Source organism: Callionymus lyra, chromosome 12 (assembly GCF_982586985.1).
Source record: "Callionymus lyra chromosome 12, fCalLyr1.hap1.1, whole genome shotgun sequence".
Classification (NCBI taxonomy): domain Eukaryota; kingdom Metazoa; phylum Chordata; class Actinopteri; order Syngnathiformes; family Callionymidae; genus Callionymus; species Callionymus lyra.
The window spans coordinates 18,397,280-18,411,051 of NC_141829.1; the positions used below are offsets into that span (position 1 = coordinate 18,397,280).

Here is a 13,772-nt window from a genome sequence, read left to right on the forward strand (position 1 = left end):
AATAAAAAATAGTTGAAAAGTTTTTTTTAAGCGATTTAAATGTGAGTTATAAAATAAGTTTATTTTTTTATTTGTTGTTTACTTTTTAAAAAGTGTTGATGATCCCTGTTATTTCCCTCAAAGCATTTATTTTTATTTTTTTTGTTGTTTTTTTGTTCAATCACCGCTGTCTCGCCCGTTTCCGACGACCCGTGAACGCAGCACGCTGGAGGTGATTAGGGGACGCTGCTCGGCCCACACAGACGCCGCTCTGGACACTCCCTGCTCCGGGCGGATACTCTCTCTCTCTCAAGTCCATCTCCAGCTCCATTCAAAAAGTGTCCAGAGCCACGTCCAGACTCACGCACGCATCTTTGGAATCTACCTTTTTCTTTTTCTTACGAGGGAGAAACTTTCAGTTCCAGGGATAAACGAGGTGAGTTTGACGGAGAAGCTTTTAAGTTAACTTTTATTGAAACAAGTTGCGTTCACGGACTCTCCCCTCCCCTCCTTGCGGCTCATTCATTCCGAGTTATGTTTTTTTTTGTTTGTTCTTTTGTGTATTCGGGAGCAGACGTTTAATTGTGAGTCGTTTTTCGTTGGCGTCCACGTCATATCTAAACGCCGATTCAATAAAGAAGAAGAAAAAAAAGAGTCTCTAATTGCCTCCATCTGTGGCGTTTAAGTCTCTTTGTATCTGCGGGAGAACAGTGGCAGATGTGTCATCGCAAGAACTTCAACTTAGTCACGCTTAGAATACTAATCGTTTTTAGTAGATTTGTGTCTTTTGTTATTCAATGAATAACAACTTTTTATTTTCTTTTGAAATTTTTTTTTAAAAAAAGGCTTAAAAACAAACTTTATTCAATACTTCAAATGTATTGTTGTTGTTATTATTTTTAAACATGTTTCGATATTGGTTCCTGAACAATACTTTATTTTTCAATACCATTTTATACTATCAATACTTCATGGTACGAGTCAAATAATTTCTATTACAAAAACAAACTTTAAGAAACATCTTAAGATGTTTTTATTTGTTCAGGCTTTTACTTGATTTGGATCTGGAACTCCTGTCGTGTTATCATTTTTATCTTGACCTTTAAAGTACATACTTTATTGATTATTGTTTTGATTGTTTAAGCGCTTTGTGACCCTGGTCTGGAAAAGCGCTTTCCAAATGGAAATGACTTACTTACTTACTTTCGTTGTCAGTTTTCTTCAAAAATATCAACAAAGTGTCACGTTTTGATCTTGTGTGGGTTACACACTGAAAGATGAAACGTGTTTTGATACTTGGTACTACCAAAGTATTTTCGGTCAGTGCCACAAAGGCACCAAGGCTCGATACCCATCCCTTTTTAGTTTATATTTCAAACTTTTTTCAGTTCTTTAAAAAAAAAAGAAAAAGTCTACCAATTTTGTCGGATCAATACTTCATGGTAAAAGTCAAATAATTTCTATTGCAAAAACAAACTTTAAGAAACATCTTAAGATGATTTTATTTGTTCAGGCTTTTCCTTGATTTTTCTGGAACTCCTGTTGTGTTATCAGTGTTATCTTGATCTTTAAAGTATATACTTTATTGATTATTGTTTTGATTGTTTAAGCGCTTTGTGACCCTGGTCTGAAAAAGCGCTATACAAATGGAAATGACTTACTTACTTACTTTCGTTGTCAGTTTTCTTCAAAAATATCAACAAAGTATCACGTTTTGATCTTGTTTGGGTTACACACTGAAAGACTAAATGGGTTTTGAAACTCTGGTACTACCAAAGTATTTTCGGTCAGTGCCACAAAAGCACCAAGGCTCGATACCCAGCACTTTTTAGTTTATATTACAAACTTTTTTTCAGTTCTAAAAAAAAAAGAAAAAGTTCAATAACAAACAAATACAACACTTTATATACCGATCGAAATGATCAATACAGATACTTTTTTCGATACCAATTTTGTTGGATCAATACTACATGGTACAATCTTGGGTTTAATTTTTCAACGTTGGGTATAATCTCCACTAAATCAGTTTTCTTAATAATCAAACTATTTCTACTGCTAAAGAACACTTGCTATTAAGTGATAAATCAAAACAAATCAAGTTTTTCTTACAAACTATTCAAACATGATCCATTTTTGAACTCTTTGAACTTTGTAACTTTTGGTTGATTCCACTAAAGTACCAAATGTCAATACCAAGCCCTTTTTGTTAACTTTATCCTACATTTTTATTGAAGCTACTTTTTGGAGAGATTGATTTTAATTTTAAAAAAGGGTTTCAAATGCATGTTTTTGAGTCTCAACTTTATATTCTTTGCACTCAAACCCTTTTCATTGATTGAAAAAAAAAGAAAAAGGTTTTCTTTTATCATAAGTAGTATTATGGACTTACTTTTCCTTTGATTGAATAAAACCCAAACCTCCCTTCATACGTGCACACATTTCTTACTTTCTTTTAAACTTGGTATTCGTGAAGCAGAAGTGGGGGATGATGGGTCGATGTTGCTCAGAGACGAGGGATCAATCTCGGCTTAAAAGATGGATCCACTGACTGAAGGTCACTGTGTGGCTTTAAAATTTGTGGATAATAATGATTAAGTTCAAACCTTTTCTTTTTATAGTTTCTTTCTCGCTGCTACCATTCAAGGTCTCTTTTTAATAGATGGATAGACTTTATTTATGGAGCCGATCTAAATATTGTTTTCTCAATAGTTAAACATGAAGAAAATCTCAGTAACTAGCTTTAAAATATATGATATGTTGATTTAAAAGCCACCTAAACTATCCTTATGTACATCAGATATGTTTCTGACAAAGGTGTTGTTTTTCTTGCCCTTAGTTTATAATGTAAAACCCGGTGCTCCATGGTCAAACAAAAAATGATGTAACTTTTAGAAAGTAAATATGTGTGGCTTGCACTCCAAATGGTTTGTAAAGCAGTCGTACTTTGGTCTAAAAGAAGCGTTTCGTGATGGAGAAGCTTCCCGATTGGTTATTTTCGGCCACATCCTGGCGACCAATGACCGGCCCTCTGTCGTGATTGACCTCACGCTGTGAACTTTTAATAGTTGATCCGAAATCGATATGTTTTTCAGCTTGTGTTTTGATTACTCTACACGTGCTACTTAAATGGCTTTGATAAGATAAATCAGTTTTTAGCATCTTATTCCCCAGAATTAAAAAAAAATGTTGGAAAATTAAAGGCAACACAGAGGTTAAGCAAAAAAAAATGGTCCAAACTGGAGTCACATTTATTGAAGTTTCTTTCTATTCTAAGTTTGTTTAACCATTAACTGTATAATTTGTATAAAGTTGTGCTGGTTGTAATTGCAATAAGTCGTTAATAAATGCTTTCCTGAACATGACTCACCTTTTGTTTCTGCAACTCGAAGAGTGACATTTTTAAAATAGACGTCTTAAATGTTAGTGGAAAATGTTCTCTTGATTTGGTGAAGTGGTCCCCTGTGTGTTTTTTTTATAATGAGAAAACCACAGCATACCTCCGCCATATTGCTTTATAAAAAAAACACAACGCAATCAAATAAAGAAAACATTCCAGAGTCTTAAAATCTCCACATAGTCGTCCCTCGGGACCTTAAAACAATGATGTATTAATTTGTTATTAAGTTGGTGTTTTTTGTGATGTGTTCGGATTCTCTCTCTCATTTTCCTAAATCTGTGAATAGGATTGACTCGAAAGTACTATTTTTCCACTCGATAAAATTACTTAGCAAATATTGGGTACTCGATGCCCTTTTCAATATTACTAGTTAAGAAAAAAAGACATTTCGTTTAAAACAAATGTTTTTATTAACACAAAAAATGCACAAATAATGGAACAGTGAGCAAAATACCATGTTAAATATGCATAATGATAAAAAAGTTGTGCAAAAAGAAACTCTAACTATGATAGGAAGTTTTGGGTGTGATGTAGTGAAATAAAAATGATTGGAACAATATTTTGAGGGTGTATTTTACTTAAACTTAAATAACTTATGTGTTCATTCCTTGTCTATGCTTAACATGTATAACCATAACCGTGATACTCGATGTTAAATGGGTATCGTATTTGGAACTATACTGTTTTGAGTTTTGGTACTTTTGAGAACCTTCTAAGTGAATAACAATTCCCTTTAAAAACGCTTGCAAAATCCAGATCCAACTTTCATTTATTTCTTATACAAGTTGCAAAGTTTTCTAGAAAAACAAAAACAAAGTGATTTTCAAAACTTTGGCTACAAAAACAGATTTAATTCAATTTTATTTAAAGTGTCTTATCATAACAAAGTTATCTCAAAACACTATACAGTTGATTTACAGTAAATACTCTCATTGCAATCTGTCATTGTATAACATGCATGTTAGTTGTTATATCCATGTGAAAAATAAAAGTATAGTTTAGTGCTTTTAATACTTTGTTTTTTCTTTCTCATTGACTTCCAGCGTCCGTAGAAACCAGGGAGTTGTGGTCGTGTGTGTTAAAGGGACCAGAGTCCTTCAGCCCTGGCCATAGAGAAAACAATTTGTCCTTATCTCTGTGTGCAGCTTAGTCAAGTGAGGCGTGTGGCTGGTGTTAGGTCGCTTCAATGAAGACCACATGCTCCTCCCCAAAACCAACCAAGACCCTTTATGATGGCGACGTAAATCAAATTAATCTTGGAAATTCCGATTTAAAAGTCATGTACCCTACTTTTATCTTGTAGTTTTATGACTTGCATGTTCTTTTTCATGCAGAAGACCATCTAAAGGTTCTCAAGAAAAGTTCATCCACAGAGTTTAAACGACACGACGTGTAACTTTCCCCCCACAGATGAGTTTCCTCTCGTGTCGTTTGCCTGCGAACTCCTCGGATCTAATTGCTCGGTCTCGGCGCGCTTCCTCTTCCTGTGGCGCTGTAATATTGCTGTACGTTTGCTTGGGGATCATTGTTGCTTTAAGTCCAGGACAGCTGCTGCTTCCATTCACTTTGTGTGAAGCCAAGCCAGACTAAGTGTTTGGTAGCCTGTCGTGCAGACTGTGTTGATCCTGCTAATGCAGAGCTGTCTGAGGGTTTCTGCGACGTATTCATCAGAACCGTAAATGTACGTACGATGAGAGCGGAACCCCATGTTCATTGAATTGTAATTTAGCCCCTTTTTAATGGCTCCTTAAATTTGAGAAACACCAGGCATCGCTTTGTCGTACGTTGATGAAAATATAGAGATTAAAGGGGGAGTTTATCGACTAATATTTGATGAATAGCGTTCGCCTGTTTTTGTCTTGAAAGTCTGTAGAGAGTTTTGTTTTTGCTCTATAGAAAATGATGGTGTGGGCGCAGTCGTACAAAAGAGTGAATCATAAGGACGCATTAGTCATTTTTATGCCTCTGGATTTTCTGACAACTTGTACCATGTTGCTTTTGTTCTGAATTTACAGTTTTATATGTGGAACACATTGAGCTTCCGTTTGAATGTAAAATGCACCGAAAACAGTGAAGTCGTCCAAGTACGTCTGTACAAGATGAACTTCATCATTGAGTACTTTTGATGAAATCTATATATTCCAGACGGCTTAATTATTGCAAACATTTGACATGTATTTAAAGTATAATGGACGCCCCTTTGCTGGTGTTACATTCCAAATAGGCTTGTGAGCAAATATCGATTCTTTTTCACGATACTGTACCGATAAACTGTATCATATTTTATTTTTATCTTGGTAATTTTCCAGTTTATATTTCAATAAGTTTTGTGTAAAATGTGTATGTGTGTGTGTATATATATATATATATATATATATATATATTGTATTTACATTATTATTTTGTGTTGCAATTAAACATCCTGCCCCCAGTTTCTAGCGGTCATTAAGTAACGATAAAAATGCTCAAGATCCTGGTGATGACTGAGGACAAGAGGATACAGTCGACTCCAGCAGCTTTCAAAGCTGCCGTTTGGACATGTTTTGTTTCAAAACAAAGGAAAGCAGCTACGACTTTGTCAAAAGACATGTGGTCTGTAAATATTGCAACACCAGAGTTAAGTACTCGGACAATATTACAAATATATCCTTATTACTCCAGTATCTCAATATGAAATATTGTTGACCCTGTATCGTGATGCGTATCGTATCGTCAGATACGCCGATACCACCCCGTCCTCCTAGTTCTTAAAAAAAACATTAAGTTCAGGACTATGTTATCCTTTTGGTGTAATTGTTAATTTTAGAGGGGTGGGCAATACAAATTATTCAAGGGCCACATTAAATTCTGTGGTTGTTGATGGGGGCCATCAATCAAAAAGATAGACGAAAAGATCCCTAAAAAAAAAAAGGACATGCGTCATTTGGCCATGACATTTATTAAGCTAAATAAGCTGCAATTTTATTCTTTTATAGATACATTTTTTCAATTAACTTGAAAATAAATGTTTTGAGGGTTAATATATACACAAAAAATTACACACAAAAAGGAGGGAAGTGTTATGTGAAAATGCAAATTAATAATAAATACAATTTATACATGATCATTCTTTCTCATTATCATTATGCCTGGGTTATAATTTAATATTAAATGTCACATTTGGATTGTTGACAACTTTGTATCCCGGAAGAAAAGTTTTAGATATTTGCCTACACTACGATAACCAATCATTCATTTAATTTCGTATCTTCGTATTTCCACTTGCGTGAGCATGTATGTCATAATCACATTTGATTAATCCTGCACAAACAATCCTTCAAAGTTCCCACCCGAGGCTATTTGACTTGCCACAATAGCACAGACAGTAGACGAGTAATATTATTCTCCTTCCTCTCTCGGTGGATCCCAGCGATGTTTACTAAACGGCGTCAGACTATTGTCCCCGTCAGTCACCTGCTCCTCTCTTCAATCACGCTTTTATCTTCCTGCGAATTAATTACTGCTGCGCATGTTTGCTCCTTTCGCTTTTGTCATTCTACCATTGTGAGCTCATGTTTTGCAAATGCAGACTCGCGGCAGTTTGCGTCGAATAGTAAATATATTGCGATGTTTGTTTGGACAACCGGTTAATATTTAACCGGGCCCGGCTGTCTGAAGGGGTTTTTAAAGCCTGTCTAGCACGCAACAGCCTCACCGCAGTGTAGGTTTAAAGTTATTTAAAGTGAGACTAATGACAACATTGAACGTAATATTGATGTTTTTCTTATGAGCGAGCGTCTGCGATGGTTATTTCGCTCACTCTCGCTGATGTCGGATTGATGACGAGGACTTCCAGATTATGTTTCTGTGCAGCAGATTGACCTCTGCTCCCGTAAAGCTCCATGTCCAGTCCCGCTCTTTGGCTCAGACCCATCAACCCCGCCGGCCCGTCCCACTAAGAAGCGTTTTAATCTCCATCATTTTGCCGGCGGGCCGTGATATTGTGACACGCCGGCGGCGAGAAGGTCGACCTGATGAGGGGAGGATTTACTTCGCAGGGACTTTCAATCTTCCTGGTATATTTCTCCATCAATTATTGTTCCTCAGAGGAATTGTAAGTCTAAAAACATGGAACGGGCCCCAGGAAGAATGATCGAAGCTGTAGATCGTAGGCGTTTATTGGTGTTTGTTAAGGTTATCAAAGTTACTTTTAAACAAATAAATTTCGTTTTTTTCTGAAAAGCTAGCGATGTGCAAAGTTTGGCAACGGTTAAGTGAGCCCCACACCTCTGTAGGGCTTTGTTTTGGACGATAAATGTATCAAAACCGATAACGATCACTTCAATAACACTTGCTGAACGATTATTTCCTTTCATCAATTGTATCATTTTTTTTTAAATTTTAAGATCAATTGTAACGAAAAGCAAAATATTATAAATATTGAGTTGAATTTTTCAACTTTAAAGATTTCTCAAAATTGCAAAATATGTCAAAGGTGTTTTTCAAACTTGATCTTTAATGACAGGTTTAATTTACTAAGCAATTTAAATCTATCTTTAATCCACGTAAAATATCCAAGCAAAATGATTCAATTGAATTTTTTTTACTCTGAATTACCAAATAATTTTAGGTTGGACCCACAAAAGAACCGAAGTTCGGTATCCCACCCTAGGTCTCTATCACAAAAAATGTGGCCATCTTTTCTGTCATATGAATTTCTATAAAGATGAACCAATGATAAAAATGCAAACTACAAAATCTCAAAACTATTCAAAGGCAGGTTACAATTTATGTTTAACTTGACATTTAGATTAGATGGACTTTATTAATCTTTCTGGAGATCTTCTTTCTGGAAATTGGGTTTCTAGTCATGAAAGCAAGAACAAAGTGCAAAGGATGACAAAGTGCAGTTTTGAACAGTGGCTGAGAGTTTACGGGACGCCCCCAAAAAAATGTAAATGTCCAAATCGACTATATGGTCAGGAGATGGGATTTCTATCTGACATTTTTCCTATTTAAGATTTCTTTTTAAATTAGCTTTTCTATGAGACTTTCTGAATAATTCACAATGGTGTTTACACTTGACAGGATTTGGGCTTCTTTATTGAAGTCTTAATATTTAAAAAGGGATCATGGCACTCACTGACTAATCCTCTTTTAAAAACATTTCTTTAATTTTATCGTTCCATGTGGCCTTCAGATGTTTTTATTTTGAAAATGTCATTAAATTGGTTGCTCTATTGATACTCTGCTAGATGCTTGACATTTGACCTTGTGAGGTTGGAGAATAAATGTGAGCTTTAGACACAGAAGTGCAAGTAACCACAGTCTAGTGCCTGTAAATAATGCATGAACATTTAATGGTGTCTCCGACTGCCTGCTCTGAAGCAATATCTAGGTCAGTGTCGGTGGAAAAAAAGTAAACATTTCTCTAGTATTTCTGATATAAATTGGTTGGTTATATATTGTTTAAAAGCAAAATGTCGGATCCATAGGAGTCACTTTATTCAGTAAGTCTGCCATGAACTAAGACTGCTTTGTAAGTGACAAAAGAATACAATCTCCACGGATGGAAATGGTTCAGGTCACAGTCTCTGACACGGAGGTCACAAAATATCCTGTACCAGAAATGATGTAAGGTAAAGTACACCCGATAAGAGTGTATTTGTTCCCTTTTTTTTCTTTTTTTTTGAGATTAATGCCAGCTAAACCTCTGCTTACCGCCAAAACATGCATCAGAGAGATTTCACCAATCTCTTCCGTGAAAAATGCATCAGAAAGATTGATAAAGCAGCGACTCTTTCATCCACTTTCCCTGTGAGAAAATCTCAAACTGTGGTCCTGATTGTTTGAATATTGAGATGACTTGAATGTTCATGCTGGTATATACGATCTTAGAAAGACAGGGTTTTTTTTTATAATTGAATGACCTTTATGTGAACTTTTTTTTTACGTAATATTCTGTCTTGTTTATCCCTCCTTCACTCGGCAGTGAAGATAATCCTCGCGGTTTAATCAAGGCTGTCAGGTTTTTCTCAATCGTTGGAGTCAACAGTTAGCAGCAGGAAGCAACGCTTATTAATGGGATTTAGAAGCTGTCTGTCGGGACGCTACCTCCAAATGTAGGGTAGTGGGTTACCAGTGGAGGAGTTCAGGGGCATCACGCTGACCACGTGAATAATGTGTGAAACGATTTCCAGTTATTTTTTTAAGACGGTGTTAGAAGGTTTTCGCCATCAGATGGATGACGTTCGATGGCACGCTTGTTTACGCCGCTTCACCGTGTTGTGTTTGTTTACAGGTCCCGCTCTCATGCAGGGTTTGTAATGACTTCATAGTTATTGCTTTTTCCACGATTGATTATGGCAGCCCCCGAACAAATCATTTAATGCTCCAGCTGGCAATGTTTCCCTGTTACAAGCTCAGACTTTAGGAATCTTTTCTAGTTCATTTAGTTTGTAGTCGAAGGAAAAACGGAGGTTTAGAGTATAAGGGGTGGTTGAGAAAAATATCGATGCAGATACACTGCAGATTTTGCAATCGTTTTTTTAGTCCGTTATAAGTTTCCCTTAATATTAAATTATTTAAAAGAAACCCACCATGTTGTATGGTTGAGTTATTGATAATGGTAATGAAGTACTTTCTATTGGGTTATTTATTTTTACAATTGACTACAAAAAACAACTTCTTAGTTTTTTTCTTCATTTAAATAACGTGTATCCATTTACGACTTTTTATTCTACATAGTTTATTATAATTGTTTTAATTATATGTATAATATCCATATCGGTGGAAAGGAAAATGAATTTCAAAACATTCATGTGATGTAAATGTGGATTTGTTTGCTGCGCTTGAGTCGCTTTGCATATATTAAGTATTCATTTTGTGCTAGTAAAATAAATACAAAAAGTTTCCAGGGAAGGTTAATAAGCTGCATATTTTCTGTTCAGCCGAACAATAAAATGGGGTTTGAAAACACAACAGTATAGAATGTTCAATATTTATTCTCTGATACAATGAAGGATATTATTGTTGTTGCTTTTAAATACTTGTCAATCTCACTCCACGTACCTTTTATATTTAAAAATGTTGCTTTCGTGTTTTTATTTTTTTAATTCATGTACAGTTTTTCAAGTATAATTGCATTTCTTACAGATAGTTTTTCTTGTGTGTGTGTGGCCACTTTCTTCCTTATCAAGAATGTATTTGTTTTTATGTATATGTCACATTTCTGACTCTGCTAGGTCATTGTTATTTTGAGCATCATGCAAAGTATTACAGTAAAAAAAAAAATAATGGCATGCAATTCACGTCCTTATTTGAATTTTGGACGCTATGGTGTGCCAGCCTGTGGCTATCATGCTAAACTGGAGTGGTAGTGCGGTGGAGTTGTTGGCTGGATGGCCTCATTTGTTGGCCCGGTGTGTATGGGCTGTCACAACAGGAGACATTTCTTCCTTTTTATTCTGCAAAGCCCTGTATTAAGGCCATGAATGTATGCCGGGCGCCTCTTTTATCTCCATCCCAATAGCAATTGGATTACTGTCCTAAAAGCGATTGATGCTAACGTTGGCCCCGAAACTGCCACCCTTAGCACTGTCTTTGTCCAGGTGCATTTGCACTGAGGTGCTGTATTTGCTTTTGCTTTTAAATACAATATAGTTGGATAAAACTGGTGGTTTTTATCCCAAAGACTTCTAGATATGGGAAAGATTAACTTTTTTTCTAACTATAGTCTGTCATTGCAAAGTTCTGTGTTATATAATTATCTATGCGACTTTCTTAAATGCCTGGAGGGAACATGGCAAAAGAGCAGATCAAAACTCCCCCCTGGAGTCCAAACACTGCTGTGCAAACAAGTCCACTGTAGGGTTTTGTTTTCTTTGGCTATGTAAAGGATTGTTTACTGCCACTTGAAAGTTACAGAAGACCTTGTCAGTGGTGGCTGATAAACATTGGAATAATTGCTTCCAAGGGGACAATTTATTATGTTTTTCTTGACCCAAAACCTGCTTCATCCACATTTCTTTTTTTCTTCCTGTGTTGTTGGCATGCAGGGGGGGACACCAGCAGCCAAGATGGAGGTGAAAACGTCACTTCTAGACAACATGATTGGGGTCGGCGACATGGTCCTGCTCGAGCCCCTCTCTGAAGACTCCTTCCTCGAGAACCTGAAGAAACGCTTTGACCACAACGAGATCTATGTAAGTTGGTATTTCTTATTTTTCGGCTAGAGTACATGTTGTGTTCTTGAGTTCTTCTTTTTCTAAGTTGGTGCAGACACATACTGGTTATCTACTGTAGTCCATGGGAATGATTAAATGTCCTATATATCCCCCTTATAAATGAATGCTCAATAGTTTAATTCAAGCTAGACACCCCTTGTTTTACTTCATCACAATTGTGACTATTGGCATGGATTAGTTAAATGTGATCTGCAAACGCTATTCGATAACTATTTTAGCTTTTGTAATATCATTTATTTGGTAGGTTGTTCATGTTTTCACGCCTACGCAAAGTGATGGGAGTAGGCTGCAATGCAGCGGACCAGCCCTACACCAAGAGCAATCTGGGTTAAGTGTCTTGCCAAGGGACACATCAACATAACTCAAGCTAGGATTAAACTCGCAACCTCTTAGCTAACCACTGTACCGCCTGAGCTATCTTGCGTCTAAAGATAGATAGATAGATAGATAGATAGATAGATAAAACTTTATTATAGTTTTGGTTTTATATTAAGTATGTATTGACATAACAAAGTTTAAGATAGCTTTTTACTAGTGATGGGTTCATGAGGCCTCATGATACAGCGTCATCTTCATTTTCAACGAGAACTCTGCTTTATAATCTGTGAAATTAAACCTGATATCATTTCCACTGAGAGTGCCATCTAGTGGCTTTTCAAAGCTGCAGCTCATGTGGCCTCATAAACCCGTCACTACTTTCTACTAACCTTTCTACTTTTAAAATCATTGTTGTCTAGTAAAATGTTCTCTTTCTGCATTATATTAAACTAATAAAATCAAACGTATCACTATCTTACAAAATAAAAGTAATTTAAATAGTCCTAAGCTGCAGATTTGCTCATGATTCACCACTAAAAGAAAACTGGAACCTTACTAAAAAAAAACATCAGCCGAGGCATCGCAAGTGGCACGGAAGCCAAAGCCACAAAAACCACCCAATCAATAAATCGCATCATAGAGCAAAGTCAATGATGTCTATCCAGCGACGCGTGAAATGCCGAGTGGCGGCGACGAGCTCTCGAAAGAGGATGTTTATTCTTCTAGTAGTTTGGCCGTCATCCTTATATCTGCCATTAAGGTTATTAGCATCCTCTTGCATGTGCTGCCTCTGCAGTTTTTCGCCGCTCTAGATGTCGGCCCGGATAATTACAGCTCTGCTTTTGGTTGGTCCTGGCTCACTGGGGGATGATGTCACCTCGTATAGCAATGGTTTCCATGGCACAGCAATTTCTTGAGCTGCAAGGAAAACATGATGAAAGCGGGTCTACTACTGTGGTTACGTGTCAAGATAAACTAGCGTTTTCCATTTGAGTTTTACTTGTAGGCCACTCGCTCCCTTTCCTCTAAATGACCCCAAAGCCATCGTTCCACGGCTCGCATCATGAGAAAACCGGCTCTGTTTACCCAGACGGCAGCGCTACACCTTGAAATGACTTTACGTTTGTACAAATGCCTCCATTTTTCGTTATAATATACAAGTATGTCATTGTATCAAACCTGGTGGATTCAATTATGTTGCAGGGCTTCAAGTAGCGCAGTATACTGACTCACTGTTTACTGTACTCTCCGTGGTTTTTAGCATTACAGGATGAACATTCCGACAGCTGCGGGGGACTTCTTAAGCTTCCCGCAGTCGGGCCCCAGTTTTCGCTTTCCCACATACATTTTAGGACACAAACTGTATAAAAATGTCAAGAAAAAGTGTTTCCTTTTTATAGTTGATACTGGATATTTTCTTTAAAATAACAAGCAATAATCTTGTAAAGGTCTAGAAAGAATTTTATGATAGAGAGTGATAGATATTTTATTGAGTCCCCCAGAGAAGAAATTATTTTGTCTAGCAGCAATAACGCATCCATCTTAAAAAAACATCCATAAAATATAAAGAGACATAAATAAATGATGTAAAAGTTGCCATTCAAAAGTTGCATCTAAAGCATGAGGGGAACTTCTATTGTAGCATCTTATGGCAGAAGGAACAAGGGATGTTTCAAAACGTTTTGCAGTGCATGGAGAGGAGCCTGTTGCTGTGGTTACTCTTCTTAGCTGCCATAGTGCCTTCAAAGTCTACACAAGATGAGAAGGAACTCTAGACCAGCAACACATTTTAAACACTTCTAACTTTGAACATTTTCAGAAAAGTGAATTGGCTTCTTCAAAGTGATTCGCTG

The 13,772-nt window shown here is 36.5% G+C and overlaps 1 protein-coding gene across 6 annotated transcripts in view; it reads left to right on the top strand.

Annotated features, from left to right (window-relative positions):
- Positions 1–284: 284 nt before the first annotated feature.
- The window catches only part of myo1b (myosin IB), a 75,039-nt gene continuing 61,551 nt past the window's right edge, over positions 285–13,772 (top strand). For all 6 annotated transcript variants that reach the window (XM_087804830.1, XM_087804834.1, XM_087804831.1 and 3 more), the window contains exons 1-2: positions 285–415; positions 11,413–11,559. In XM_087804830.1, coding sequence (XP_087660956.1) covers positions 11,434–11,559 — 126 coding nt within the window. In that variant the 5' untranslated portion in view covers positions 285–415; positions 11,413–11,433. The remainder of the gene's footprint in view (positions 416–11,412; positions 11,560–13,772) is intronic.